This window comes from Thermothielavioides terrestris, chromosome 2 (genome assembly GCF_000226115.1).
Source record: "Thermothielavioides terrestris NRRL 8126 chromosome 2, complete sequence".
Taxonomy (NCBI): domain Eukaryota; kingdom Fungi; phylum Ascomycota; class Sordariomycetes; order Sordariales; family Chaetomiaceae; genus Thermothielavioides; species Thermothielavioides terrestris.
Window position 1 is genome coordinate 1,682,555 of NC_016458.1, and position 14,661 is coordinate 1,697,215.

At 56.6% G+C, this 14,661-nt stretch overlaps 1 protein-coding gene across 1 annotated transcript; it reads right to left on the bottom strand.

The window, feature by feature from the left end:
- Positions 1–7,297: 7,297 nt before the first annotated feature.
- On the bottom strand, positions 7,298–8,592 carry THITE_2112134 (uncharacterized protein). Its single transcript, XM_003651571.1, has 3 exons — positions 8,294–8,592; positions 7,821–8,233; positions 7,298–7,756 (listed from the first exon to the last, which is right to left on the bottom strand). Exons 1-3 carry the CDS (start codon positions 8,484–8,486, stop codon positions 7,418–7,420), a joined length of 945 nt encoding a protein of 314 aa, XP_003651619.1. The 5' UTR covers positions 8,487–8,592; the 3' UTR covers positions 7,298–7,417.
- Between the last annotated feature and the right edge of the window lie 6,069 nt (positions 8,593–14,661).

Here is a 14,661-nt window from a genome sequence, read left to right on the forward strand (position 1 = left end):
CGCTTCTGCCTCCAGGGAAGGTGCCGCAGGTGCGATATCCGGGTCGATCCCCGCGGCCCGCATGCTTAAGACCGGCGGGAGGTCGACTTCCACCAGTGAACAAGCTTCGCCCGGCGGAAACTGGTGTAAGGTGGGCCGCTATTTGCGGTCCAAACACTCTCAAGGGACACAGGGTAATTGACATGGGCATTGCTGGCCGATGCCATGCCGGCATGGTGAAGTTTGGCTGTCATCGGCCTACCGCTCAACATCCAGGACCTCTGCTATGGCCCCGCAGAATCACTAAATGTATGCAGATACTCGTGTTGGTTCATTTGTCTCTTAGTTCCGAAGCTCTCCTTGTGGGAGGGACGATAGGATGTCTCGAACACGGCTACTGCTGGTCGTACTCCAAATATCAGCTCTCGAGTCCACGCCGGCACAAGACCGTCACTCTCAGGTCACTCTGTATTAAGTTCGGTTACATGGGAGACACAGAGGCCACTCCATGTGGAAACCAGACCGGTGGTGATATGCTTCCCGGCCGTCGCATTGGAGGGCTCGAGTGGACGTTCACCATCACAGCGGGTGCCTCTTATCTCCTCTCGAGCCCAGAAACGTCCAGCTTAAGTCTGACGGGACTCCTTGGCCCATGAACCTTCGAGTTGTGCGCGGCGAACTGGCCTACTTAGTGCAAGTCAACGCTGCTCACGAGACTGCCGGAGAAAAACTCATCAGCCTGCCCAGAGAGCACCGCGTGCTGGGCCACGGCTTACCCCGACATCCACGCCGCCAACCGGAACTGCTGGGGTTGCCCTCTGGACCAAGTCCATCAGTGACTCCACACGCCGGCACGATCTCACATGCTTTGCTGATGTTTGTCGATGAGTCTTTCATGTTCTCAAAATACCACTACTTTCGATCTCCAAGCTCCCAGCACATCAGCGCCGCACCGAGATGACCTTGAACCCTGGGACTTCAGCAAGCACCTGCTGCTGCTGACTTGGTTGTCGCCAAAATAGGCGCCAGTGACAGAAGCTAAAAGCATAACACCACCGACGAGATCTACATTAGCCGCCCTACTAAGGTTGTTGAGCGACCCCACGGGAAATGGTCAGCAACATGTATCGTGGCCACAGGTGTACTCAACTGTCGAATGCCTGTTGCCCTTAGAACTGGGCTAATCCGCGTGCCCGTCCCGTTTGACAACTTAGTTGGGCTCTACTATCACGGTAACACGTATCTAGTTAAGGCCTCTCAAGGCTGAATCAACGCAGACAGCCCCGTGGTGAGGCAAGCCGCCCACATGACAAATCATCTTTGCTGACGAAATATCATCATATTCTGCTCGAACGATATGAACAAGGAAACGCCGGTAACGGACGAGATAGCCGCAGCCGTTTGTACACTACTCCAAGACATGGGGCATCTTCGGTTCTGCTGCTTGTTGATTGGCAGGGGCAGGGAGAAAAGTGAAGGTTTCGCCATGTAGAGGTCATGCGAACCTCGATATGGCAAAGCATTGGAATGACACCACAACAGCTCGGATTCTTGGTAATGTCAGCTATTCTCTGGGCATCAACCGGACTCAGAGCGAACAGTGGGGTAGTCAGACGGCCGTGGTGGCCAAGGTCTCCTGGCGGTAGACGTATGCAAACAGGGTGAAGGACTTGAGGATGGTAGAGCTCAGACTGAGTTGTTTTGTGGCTTTTTCCTGTGTTAACCTTCTGTTCATTGGGGATCTGGCCGTCGCCTCACACAGTGACTTGGCAGGAGACGCGAAGTGTTCCAACAATGACGAGGAACGCTCGTGATACGCCGACTGATCGTCCACCTCGACCCTGCATAAGCCGTGGAGGCCGCACACAAACTACGTAATGCCAAACCTCTCTCCCCATCCCACTAGGTTTTGACCAAGAGATTGAGGCCACTGAGCCCCAGTTTCGTGATTCCGACTCGAGGGGCGAAGGCTCTTTGCCCTCGGCGCCGGTTTTCTCAATCCACAGCAAAAGGCATAGCTTCTTAAGAACAGGTGCGCGTCGAGCAGTTCTCGGATGGCCGCTCATGTCCAGTTCTCTCCACACAGTACTACTGAGGAAGGGAGCCATGGAGACCGTGTCCTCCTGGATGGACTCGGGTCTGGTGCCCTCGACGTTCGCCAGGCACCTCTCTAACTTAAAAAAACTGGCCGGACCATTGAAGAAGAAGACAGCCAGAGATTTGCTTGGCCCTTGGCATCTGTATCAGACTGGCGGTTGGCGGTGGTGCGGACTCGCACGCTGAGCCCTGGACTCGCTGCTCCAGGCTTAGGGTTAGCTCTGCGAAAACCCATCACCGACCCCTGTTGTTTACTCAGCCCCTGAACTCCACTACCTCGGCTCTCTTGGCCGGCCCGTGTGTCAAAATATGGGCTCGAACATGGCGCGCCTGAAACACCAAGCCCGCCACAACTGCGGCCCCCAAAAAAAGCTCGCCTGCAAGCTTCCACGACGCGGTCCGTGCTGTGCACTTGCGCTGCGTACAATACATAACTTACGTAGTGTAGTGTAGTGTGCACTACATGAGGCGGCGCTGGAAAAACACAAGTTTACACTACGGCTCAGCTTCATGAAATGGCACGAATCAAATGCCGATGCGAGCGCCTCCACAAGATCGGTGACCAGGTTGGACATCGGCTCTCGGGCACTAGGGTATCCCTTCCGGCGGTTGCAAACCATTTCCATTTCCCACCACCCTTCCACATCACGCGCAGGAGACACGGGAGAAGCTCGCAAGCGGAAGGTATGGCTACACTAGTCTGTGATGCCGCACTTTGCAAAAAATCCCCTCATCTGGGCCCGAGCCCGCTGCCTCGGCGGATCGTGCGAATTTTAGACGTGCATACAGCACCAAATGGGCGAGATTGTATGTTGGCGGTTGTGTCAACCTTGGCAGTCCCTCGAGACAACCCACGGTGACTGCGCAACGTCCCAGGGGCGTTGACCTGGAGGCTCGGCGACCGGGGTTCGGCGTCGGCCGGTGGGAGAGGTGACTTGTGGGTAGTCACAGGGCTTTGTACGAAATAGTGTACATACGGATACGGAGCGGAAGGAGTGTACGGAGTATGTAGTGTAGTGTGTGTACAAACTCAGCAGCGAGAAACCCGGGAACATGGGCGCGGAGCGGAGCTGAGTCGTGTAACGACACTAGCTCCATGATCACCACAGGCCTGTCGACGCCACACAGGACGCCGTCGTTTCAGGCACGCAGAAGCGTCAAGAAAGCGGCTGATCGCGACGATCGGATCTTCCGGGGAAGTGTAACCCGCGCGTCGTCCTTCGACGGGGATCCCCTTCCTCATATTCCAAGGTCGAAAGGAGGCCTCCCGCAGCTGCAATCAAAGAGAAGGAGGATGGCCCTGGCTCGTCACAATTCTGCTAAACTAGCGGGCTTCGTCAGCTTGCTCCAGCCTCGGGGGCGAGGCAGTCCACATCAAGTACACTTACCGACAATATTCGAGGTCCACCGCTGTGGCCCCTTGGGGATGAAGAGGACGCCACACCAAGCGACAGCTCCTCGGTAGTTCGTGTGCCTCGTGCAGATATCTCGAGTTCAGTCAAGCAAACCTGCAGCGATCCTCGCAGATCCATGCATAGTTGTAACTCTACTTCTTCACTTGACGGCAGTTGCGCCAGCCAGGCCAGCCAGGCCAGCGTGGCAGGTGCATTTTCCCGCAGGCGCAGGCTGGAGGAGGCCGCGGAAAAGTGAAGATGTGCCTACACTAGAGGTGACATGCCCTGATAACATCTGCCGTTTGTGGCGATCCGTGAAACAATAGATCTGGCGCTTTTGGGCAATGGCGTAACTAGTGTACACTACCTAGCGTGCCTGTGTAATGGCGCCGTGGGGGGTTGCAGCTTGTCAGGTGCCAGGACGTCGGTCTTACACTTCGTAGGTAGACGTTAAAGAGGTCCCGCCAAGACTAATTTCCAGCCCTGGTCTTACACCGTCAGTACGTAGCCACCATCGCCACGGGGTTTGCACTATCGCCACGGGTTAGCCACTGGTTAGTTCGCCGGGGGTGCGGGGGGCGGCGCCAGCCCCCCGCTGGTTAGGGTGAGGGTTATGGTTAGGGTGAGGGTCAAGGTTAGGGTGCGGGTTAACTTCGTTTTCTTTTTTTCAATTTCGTTGAGGTTTCGTGAAGTTATTGCGACGAGTTTTTGCGAGTATTTGCGGTTTGTCTTCGTCGCTGATGCTCTAAGTCGTCGCGGCCCCACTTACCCCTTGGCGATGTGTAAAAGCCTGTAATTCTTAGTGTCTTGGCGGGACCTCTTTAACGACGACCACTTCGTAACCTCAACACCTTGCGCATCCCTCAGCTCACGGCCTGTCGTTGGCAGTCAACAGCGCAGCAGCACGCGCACCTGCGGGGTTATCCCCATCGTGACGCCGGAGCGCGCTAACCGAGGGAAGTCGGTTCTGTCTGCTACTTGCAAAGGAGAGACAAGAACCTACCGAACGTCCGAACGAGTCCCACGGTTGACGATGGCCGGACCACAGCCAAGTCCCCTGACAGGCATGATCCCGGCATGTCTCGTGGTGAGCACACCGTCAATGACATTCCGCCGGTGCCCCGCCCCGTTTTTGCCATGCTGCCCTGGACGAAAAACGTGCTGGCAAGAAGCGTGCTTGCAGCATGCTGCCAACCCTCCGTGCCGCAAGCACGCGGGCCCAGGTCGCGCAGATCGCTGATCAACCGCATCCTGCACCGGGCGCCCCGAAAAGTTCCCTGCTTCCAAAGGAGCCGCCCCCAGGCTGCTCGCCAAACGGTTCCGCATCCGGGAAGGATGTGCGGTCTTGGCTGCGATGGAGCCCCCGTCCGCTGAGGGGGTGATCGACGTGACTGACGCATTAAGCGTGAAGATCAGCTGCAGAAAGGGCAGGATTGGGACAAGCGGCCGAACGCCACTGGAAACCTGGAAACACCGAATATCGCAGGAATAACTTTCGTCCAGGTTGGGTGGGGGCGGTCTCCAATGGAGTGCAGTTAGCGGCCGCGCCAGAAGCGCGCTAGAACTGCACCTTCTGGCTCCAGTCGTTACACTACCTATTCCGTACACTACACTACTCTGGGTAGTGTGCAGTACATTGTGTCCCATCACCAATAATCGGGCCGCGCGTGGCTTCCAGGATTTAATTTGGGCACAACCCCGCAGGATGCGCAGAGCCAAGGAGCGGTTAAGCGGTTCGCTTGACCCACCGCAACGGATATTGGGACGGTTTTTGGCAGCATCGAGCGCAGATCGCTTTGGTCCTGTCATCACCGGTCACTCCACGGATTACTGCGTAACGACACAACACCACCCATGCCAACATGCGTCTGAGTTGGTGTGTACATAATTACACTAGGTGTGTTGTGAAGTGAACACAACAAGCGACTGCGTGTGCACGGTGCACCGGCTTTCCAACCGAGGAATCGGGGCATCTGGCCTCGAAATGATCATACGACTTTCCGGGGTTGGGGCAAGGGGCAGCCTTTTGACAGCGACGCCACAAAAGCCACCGTGGCTCCATCCAGTCGGAACACTGCCTCGGCAATCAAAGCCATTGCAACTTGGTCCGTTCAGCTGAATCTGAAGGATGCTGGTTCATGATATCCATCTTTTCTCCCTCTGGCATCACTAACGCTAACTATGCCTCCCTGATGGATAGAGCATCCTCCTCACGGATGACACGTACCAAACTGTGTACGGAATACCCGAGTCGACAGCATTCCGCCGCCATGTCCTCTCCCCAACGCGATAGCAAACTCACAAAGTATCCATAACTCCGAAACCGAAGGAAAAAAAAATCAAATAGAAAATAAATGCTGCCCCGCCCGGTCTCGGTCTCCACTTCCGTCCCAGCGGCGCTCCCGCGCAAAGCACTGATCTGCGATCATCCCTGGGCTCGTGGGGTTGTTCTTCAAGTGAACATGGATCCCCGCCAGGGGGTTCAGACCCAGCGCCGGAGCTGCCGCCGCCGACCACTCATGTGTCTTCAGGTCCAACGATCCGGACCCAAGCCCAGCTTCCCGAGGGAAGGGCGGCGGCCTGGGCACCAGCTAACAGTTGGTGAGATGGTGATGTGTGCAGATCCTGACTTCTTTCACGTCTACACTAGTGTACGTGCTAGGAGGTAGGTAGTGTAAGTGGTTAGTAAGTGCCTACATACTGTACACTACGGATACAGTAGGCGGTCGGCCGAGGGATATTTTTAGCTGCGCTGGTTGTTGAAGTGGATTCCAGCCGACCGGTCGGTGTGCGAAAACCTATCCGGATCGTCGGGTTTTGCAGACGAGTTTTTTTTCTTCTTATTTGGCTGAGCTTTTCTTGGCCGGGGCTGCCTGGGTAACGATCTGCCTCGGGAATGCTGTGGAACGGGGTCGTGCATGACACGGTTGAAACCTGCTGTGGCGGTTTCGGGCCTCTGGCTTTGACGGCCTGGAAAGGTTCGTGTCTCCCTCGCTGTTCTGGATCAGCTCGTTACCTTGCTGGTCGTCGAATTGGGAGGTGCTTTTGCGTTCTCGTGTGTTTCGTGACACAGAGATTGAGGCTGCTGCTTGAGACGGATAACTCTTGTGATACAGATGTGCAGTCAAGTCGGGTCGATTGTTGCGCATCCGGGCGGCTCCGTCGACGCTGTCTGAAACAATCTCATTCGCCGACTCGAACGAGCATCAACCCTACCCTTTGCCCCCATGATCGCCACGACACCTAAGACACAAGACCAGGAACGAGCGACATTGTCTCGTTGATGAAGATCCTTGCTTTGCCATTTCACGCCGGCAGCTAGCTCTTCCCAGCTTGCCGCGACTCCCTTGACCGCCCCCCTATGCCGTCCTCCGACACGTAGGTACATACAAACGGCCCAGGAGGGCCATCGCCAGATCTATATACACATTACGTTACTCCTCTGTGGGGAGAAACGCTAGTCGGATACATCGTGTCAACAAAAGAAACCGGTGACAAACTGGAAAATCCAAGCAAGAACGCCCATGTAAATGCTTTTCACAGACCAGAGCCTTGTTTCGCCGTTCCCACCCGCCGCCACTGCGCCTTAGGGGATCGACTGCAAGAGCAGACCGTCTTCCCTGGAGAGTTGCCCAGTCAAATTGCGCCCCAACCACTGTGCCCAATACCAATCTGTGAGAATCATTGCCCCGAAGAGTTGTCCGCATGCGCCGCGCCGTGCAGGTGATGGCTTGTCCCTGAACGCCGACCCGATGTACGTCCGCCCCTGAAAGGGGGAAAAGGGATTAGAAACTAAAAAATACCGGCTGCTGCTTTGGTTGTCATGGGTCGTATCCTGTACCGCCAGGGTCCGGGATTGATGGTAGGTCTATAGGTGGGTGATCCGGTCGGGTTGTGTATTCGTCGAATTAGAAAATACGCCGCGTTTTTGTGTTTCCTTCGCACATTCAAGGCCTGCTGACGTTGCTTGTGCTGCTGTTCGTGCTGCTGCTACTGTCGTAGTTGTGGCAGCCCCGTTCGTGCCGCTTCATGTTGCTCCGTACGCTGAAGGCCTTGCCGCAACCAGGGAATGGGCACTTGAAGGGTTTCTCGCCCGTGTGCGAGTGGCTGTGGATCCGGAGCGAGCTGGGCCGCGAGAAAGCCTTGTTGCACGTCTGGCAGATGTACCGGTCCTGGCTCTGGGGGTAGGAGCCGGATGCCGAGGGAGCGATGTAATGGTGGTGCTGCCAGGGGTTGCCCGGCGCCGGAGCTAACGTTACCGACACGGGCAGCGGTGGGGGGAAAGTCTGTCGAGCGGTTAGAATACAAAGAGACCCCGGGAAAACAGAACAGTGTCAATCAAGAACCAACCTGAGGGAGGGGTCGCTGGTAGTAAAGACCAGACATTTGCGGCGGCGGCGGCGGCGGCGGCGGCGCGGCGGCCTGGATCGGAGGATAGTACGAGGTCATGGCGGGCTGGCTGATGTACGCAGGACTGGCGAAGTGCGGCTGGTACGCCGAGGTCTGGACAGAAACACGCGGTACGGCAGAGGCGGCCGTCATCTGCCGCGAGTCTGACTCCACCTGGAGCGGCGGCGTCGTCTCGAAGTAGTAGTTGGAGCCGTTCGACACCTGGCTCACAGACCTGGTGGACGGCGAGTTGAACCCCTCGAAAGATGCATCCGAGGACATGGGCGGGCTGGGCGGCAGGGCCGGCCTAACCAACGCTGGGTTGGCATAATGCGAAGAATTGGGCCTCGTCTCCGATTTGGTCGATACATGTGCTAGGGTCAATTAGTTAGCGTCCGGATGCCACTGTTCTTCCTACCATGACTGGATCATACATTGTTGCTGGGACTGGGGCGATGTCTCCGAAGTCGGTGATCCTTGGTCCGCTAGCCCGAGGAGGTTCGAGATAGACGGGAGCGAGCACTTTGCTGACTCGTCCATGGGCGGGGAAGGCGGCGGCACATAACCATAATGGAGGTTATGATGAGGCGCCTGCGCATATTGTGTCGTGACCATCGTTCCAGCCATGGCTGTTGTCAAGTAACGCCGGCCGCGGACCGCAAAGGCTGTGGATGCAACGAGGGAAGCTCCGTACTGGTGGACACGACGTTGAAGCGGAGTTGCGACACTGCTTGTTGTCGTGATGGGGTCGTTGCGTAGGTACCCCGAGTGTGCTATGTGAAGCAATGAGATGTGAAATTTCAAGTCGACAAATCCGGCTGCCGGAGGTGTGGGATGGATTAAATACTAAGAAGTATGCATCGAGAGAGAAGCTTGTTGATGTTTGGGACGGGAGGGGGGTGGGAGACCGGGGCGTTTTGTACCGTCAGATCTCCCGGGAGGTCCATCCATGGAGAATATGCAGACGATCGAGCGGCAATCCACTTCGAAATCCACACGTTGATCCCCGGACCAAGGCGGCCAGCAGGTGTTGTCGCAAATTGGGGTGGGTCTGACTGGCGGCCTGGGGGTGCTGTGCCAGACCAGGGATCTCGGCCCACGGCCGGTGTTGATCAGAGGGACATCGGCCACCCCTCCACCCCTGCCCACGGGATGCGGCGGTACATGGTATGTACAGTACATTCCGTATGTACCTAGTGTAGTGTAAGTTAGTGAAGTGTACATGCGTCTGAACTTAATAACACCTCCTCTTATGGTGTATGGTGGCTCTGACTCCGGGGGCGTCGGGGGTTCGCCTTGACCTAATGCCAAGTGTAAGCCCAGAGGTCGGGGCTCATGGATGGGCGCCTCATCCCCAGAAACCGCTGGGCGGAAGCCCACAGGAGCGGTGGACTGGTCGCTGGACGGGTCCCGACGGATATCCATGGATGATTGCCATTGATCTACCGAGTCCAAACGTCTGAGGCTCATGCTGGGCCGAGCTGCCGGACACTGGCAAGACAATGCACCCGTATCATGTATGCGCCTCGAGTTCCGCAGACAAGCGAGCACTCTTCGCGTCGAATGAGCTGAAGCTCTTCACGTTCTTGTGGCGCGAGTTGCATGCTGGCCACGCTAGTTAGTTAGCTCAAAGGGATGACACACACCGCACCGTCCTGTACGGAGTCGTGTACGGAATACACCAGTGTACACTCCACTACATACCAAGCGTGCAGATTATCGCAGCAGCCAGTCTGCCGGGGCTCTTTGCAGCCACACGGACAACTAACCGAAACAGGAGCTGTTGCCGGGGTCCGGGGCCTGCTCTGTGGAGGGGTGAGATCACAGAGGTGGGTGATCAGGTACGTACCATTTGTTGTGTAATCCGTATGTCAGGGGTCGTCGTTAAAGAGGTCCCGCCAAGACTAATTTCGGAGACTGCCGCTTACAAGTATTTACAATCGCCACGGGGTAAGCGGGGCCGCGACGACTTCGAGCAACATCAACAACGAGAATTGCAAAGACTCGTAGCAACAGCTTCGCGAAACCTCAACCAAATCGAAAAAAAAGAAAACGAAGTTAACCCGCACCCTAACCTTGACCCTCACCCTAACCATAACCCTTACCCTAACCAGCGGGGGGCTGGCGCCGCCCCCCGCACCCCCGGCGAACTAACCGTTGGCGATAGTGCAAACCGCTTGGCGGTCTTGGCGGGGTACTGACGCTGTAAAAACATTGCCGACAATTGGCCGAAATTAGTCTTGGCGGGACCTCTTTAACGTCTACCATGTCAGGTACATACCCCGGCTTGCGGCCTGCCACGGCCCCTTGGGCATGTGGCATGGGGGCCCCTGAACCAAGACACACGGACACGCAAACTTGAGACGAGCGTCGACTCCGAGCTCGACGTGCGTCGCGCGGGATCAAAGATGTGGACGGATTTGGCCACCAGGGGGAGCATGCATTAGCATGTGCTGTGACCGGATCGTTAAGCTGATCTTATGCCGTTCATTTTTTGACATCTCGCAAGCCGCCATCTCGAAACGGCCGGCTCTGGGAACCAGCTCTGCGCTGGCACATCGTTGCTCTCCCCCTTTCAGAACCCTCCCGATCTGGAGGTCTTCTGCTTTGGGTTCCCGCGATCCGAGTCCGCAGGAGATCATATCTCTCGTGGTCTTCAGATCTCCGACTCGTGGTGCGCCATCACGATTGCCCCGGGATGCGCTGCAAGGGCGACGGAGAGACAACACCTGTTTTTTTCTCCGTTCCAGCCAGCTGGTGGACAGCTCGGCAGTTCTTGTGCAACATCGCGGCGTGGTGGTACTGTAGCGTAGTGTACACTAGGGCTGTGGCGGGACGGCGGTTTTTTTGACAAGTCACAAGTGTTTCGCCCACGGCTTGATCCTCTGGACCGTTGCGGTCGCTTAAGCAGCTCTGCACGTGCTTTGCGCTCGCGAGTCCAGCGCGGTCCATGTCCAGCAGCAGCATCGTTGCCCACTGGGTCCAGGGCTGCAAGGCCGTCTGAGAACAAGAGTAGATGCAATACATGCACAGCACATACCTACATCCAGTACGCAGTAACTGCTTTGTGTCGCAGACGTGACCGCTGTTGAGGTTGTGGGTCTTTGGTCAGGAAAATGCCGAGGCGAGGGGCAGAGGATGGCTCATGCGCAAGGTCCCGTGCGCCAGGCACGTTTCTCGGGAAACAACTGGGGGATATTTTTCGGAAACAAAGGCTAATCTCGACAGATCGCTTCGGCTGTCGAGTGATGAGTGCCTGCTCCGCGTCGTGTATGTGTTAGTAGTGTATCCGTAATTGCACAAGAGATTGGCGTCTGGGTCCAGGGTTCCTTGAGCATCGGTGGTAGCGAACCTTATTGTTGACTGGGGTCCAGCCGGAACGAGCGCAGCCTGTCTGGCCTTGTGTTTGAGGTGCGGCAGGGGGCTCTCGGAGCGCGGGTGCCAGCTCGGTACGCTTGATGATGCTTGGTGCGCTTTGATCACCTTGGGCACCCCGAATCAGAGAGAGAGGGCAAGCAGATGGCCTCACGGTGCCACACCCATGCCACATCCGCGGCACGCTGCAGCCCAAGCAGTCCCAAGGTCAAGGCATAATGACGGGATGAAATGTTCCCGAGCGTAGTTCAGGCAATGTGGCACTGAACCTAAACGCCAACTCGTGGCCGCTCGAGCGTTATGGCCACGCGAAACTTGGGACGACGCATCGGGTAGTCAGATGCCGCACGATCTTGAACGACTATTTCCGTCCATTGGCCGCCTACCTCACTTGTATCATCCCATCTCGCTGCAGCGACTGCCAAGCACTCGGCCGTTTTGTCAAGCAAGCTCTCGAAAGGATATTGATGGATGGAATAACTTTTCGGGTTCGTAAGCAGGTGGTTGATGGATGCGAGTGACGCAGCTTGCGTACTTGTATTTTGATGACAAGGCGGTGACTGAGGTATGCTCTGTCGAGGAACTTCACCGTGGGGTTGAATTGACTCTCGGGTTGAAATTCGAGGTTCTCAGTATTCCGTATCTGCCTTACCTGGCAGGTTGCTCCTTCCACTCGGGGTGAGGAACCCAGCCACGTAATTCCAGGTAATGCCATGCATCTTTGCACAGTTTATGGCAAGAACCCAACATGCACCTGCCGACCATCCCATCTCCGCGTCGAGAACTTGAACAATGATTTAGGTACCTATTTAGGCCTTAATCATCCGGAAGGTAGGTTAGGTCAGGTACCTTACGCTCGGCTACCCTCAAGTCGCTCCATAAGGTCAAATTGTTTGTGTTGGTCACCTAACTGTTTGCACACACTTTGAGATCTGATGATGCGGCGGAGCCCCGCGATGAGCATTTGGTCGGGGCCCGGTGCGGACCCGGTACCCGCCACGGTCTGCCCCACAAACGGCCGCAACGGCGCGCTACCTGCCGCCTGCCTGCCCAGCCCACCATCCCACCGGACAGCCCGCATGTCCCGGCTTCCCCAGCTCCTTCGGCGCTTAAGCAACCGAAGTTCCAGGCCTGCTATGTCGGCCAAGTCTGCGGCAACTTGCGGCACAGAACCTTGTCTGCTCGGTGTACGGAACAGAGAGTCGAATTTGCACTGCCGCGGCTGGTCATCATCCACCACACATGAACCTGTCTCGCAGCGCGTTGCGGTGTCGCTACACAGTAATTCTCGGTACTTGTGAAGCACAGGCACAGATCATACTAAACTTTTGATTTGCGTTCCGGAATATTCGAGATTGCCATAACTAGGGGGGAAAGCGGGATCGTCGGACCGCGCTGCAAGATTATCGCAGTTAGAAGGATCAGCAAGTGAGGAGCAGCCAACCGTTTCGGGCGCGAAATTCGACATCCTGTTCCCCGGGCGCAGGCCATGGAGTGTCGCGCCCTCTGTCCTGTGCACTGAACGGCCTGCGGCGGCTGTATTTCGGACACTCTTTGATTGCCTGTCTATACGACGTCTGTTATGCCCAGGGCTGCAGCCTTTCTCCCTCCGGATGACCGTCTCCTTCGGTACAGCGTCGCATTCGATTGTCCTGTGCCCTGCAAAGCAATACTGTACACTACCGGTTTCCCAGACGGAGATTACCCGTCTGGCGGGCGATCGACGTGGCGCGGGCTTAGCGCCGCTCGCTTAGCACCTTGGGAAGGCATCAGTGCCCCTTTGGGAATGGTCCATGATCGGCGGGCATGTTCAACGCAACTGTCGGTGGGGTCGGGGAATATGCCACGCTGCGCTCGCATGTCATCAACTGTCATCAACGACCTTCCTTTTCCGGACACTGCTCCCATCGGGACATTGACATTTGTCGTCGTCATGCTTCGCTTCCACAAGATCAGACCGTGCCGGAGGGCCCACGAGCTGAACTCACCCACACTTCTTACGTGCACCCTTTCCGCGCATCCGGGCGGCCGGGCTCGAACAAAAAAAGTTGTTGCGCCTTCCCTTTGGTCGTAACAGCAAACCAACTATCCACTTCTCGGCCGAGTCTTTGCAGCCGTGAGCTCTGGACGGTCTACACGATAACTACCGACCCACAGAAGGAAAGAAAGTTCCCAATCTCTGACGGATGATGCAACCGAAAAGCGTTGAGGCAGTGTCTGGAGACCGCAGACAAGACTCGCCAATGAGGCGGGCAAGGCGAACAGGGGGTCGCTTCCGTCCCACATGTCCGATGCAACTAAGTCGATCTTCCAACCGGAATAGAGTTTGTGGATTCTGTCGATCAGCGCAGGGGCGATCTTCCAAGACGTCCTCGGAGAAGCCTGTCGCTATCTCGAATCTCAACCGTGGAGGGACTGCACTGCAACTCGAGAGAGCGTGTGTCGTTTGTCGAAAGCTGTTCGAAAGTTCTCCTAAACATGCCGCTTGGCACCAAGGCGAGACCGATGCTGGGTGAGCTCTCAGGCCGGCCGGGTCTCAGATGCCGCTCCGTTCCCGCTCCGCTCTCGCTTATTGGCTTGCTCGTACTGGAGGACAAAACCACCTCTTCCAGCTTGCGCGCTGCGCCGCTGCCGGCTGGATAGTGACCTTGATACTGAGGACTTTGCTGTGCCCAGCTCTCAGTGGGTGGCTGAGCCGATCCCGCACAATTAATTTACTCCTTTCGGAGAACCAACAAGCCAGAAGACAAACCCAACGTCACGAACCTTTCGGCATCTCCCCGAGATCGCGGCTGTGGTTTGCGGGGCCTGCTCCCGGCGGTCAGGGTGTCATTATCGATCCCCCGTTCCAGAGCCGTGGCTAGTCTCGTTGCAACGCCAGGTTTGGGAGCTTCCTTCTACGGCCAGCACCAGGCAATGACACTTCGTTCTGGCTTGGCTGGTACCCTATCACGGCAAGCCAACGGTTTCCCAGCTGCTCGGTGGCGTCTTCGCCCCGTACACTACTGTGGTACACTACACTACTTCAAGCTCCATGCATTGTCAAGGGAGGATCACATGGAGACCTCAGGGATATGAGGGCCCGTCCTCCAAGGGGGACGAGCCGTCCTGACAATAAACACAATTGCGCTTCCAGTTAGCGGATGGTACTACGAAGCCACGATCGTGCGGCTTCTGGCTTTCCAGAACAACGGACGGCTGGGGAAGAGAGGCACGCGCAGTACGGAAGTGCATATGCAGTCTCCATGGCGAGAGAAGGAAACCGCACAATGCCTTTCAAAATTCCAAGGACCTTCTTGCCTTGCTTGCTGCGGGTTGGACGCCAACAAAGCAAGGAAAAAGCATGCTTCGAATGATCGCTTGGCTTCAGATCCACTTCCTCGAGGACGCTCGAACATCAAGTCGAATTCACTCTGAGCGGCTAACT

Bases quoted from the DNA above. Each gene is read 5' to 3' on its own strand.
- THITE_2112134 (XM_003651571.1), bottom strand. From the start codon at position 8,486: ATGGCTGGAACGATGGTCACGACACAATATGCGCAGGCGCCTCATCAT. The intron at 8,234-8,293 runs GTATGATCCAGT...AATTGACCCTAG, and splicing joins GCCCCAGTCCCAGCAACAAT to CACATGTATCGACCAAATCG. The intron at 7,757-7,820 runs GTTGGTTCTTGA...ACCGCTCGACAG, and splicing joins ACCAGCGACCCCTCCCTCAG to ACTTTCCCCCCACCGCTGCC.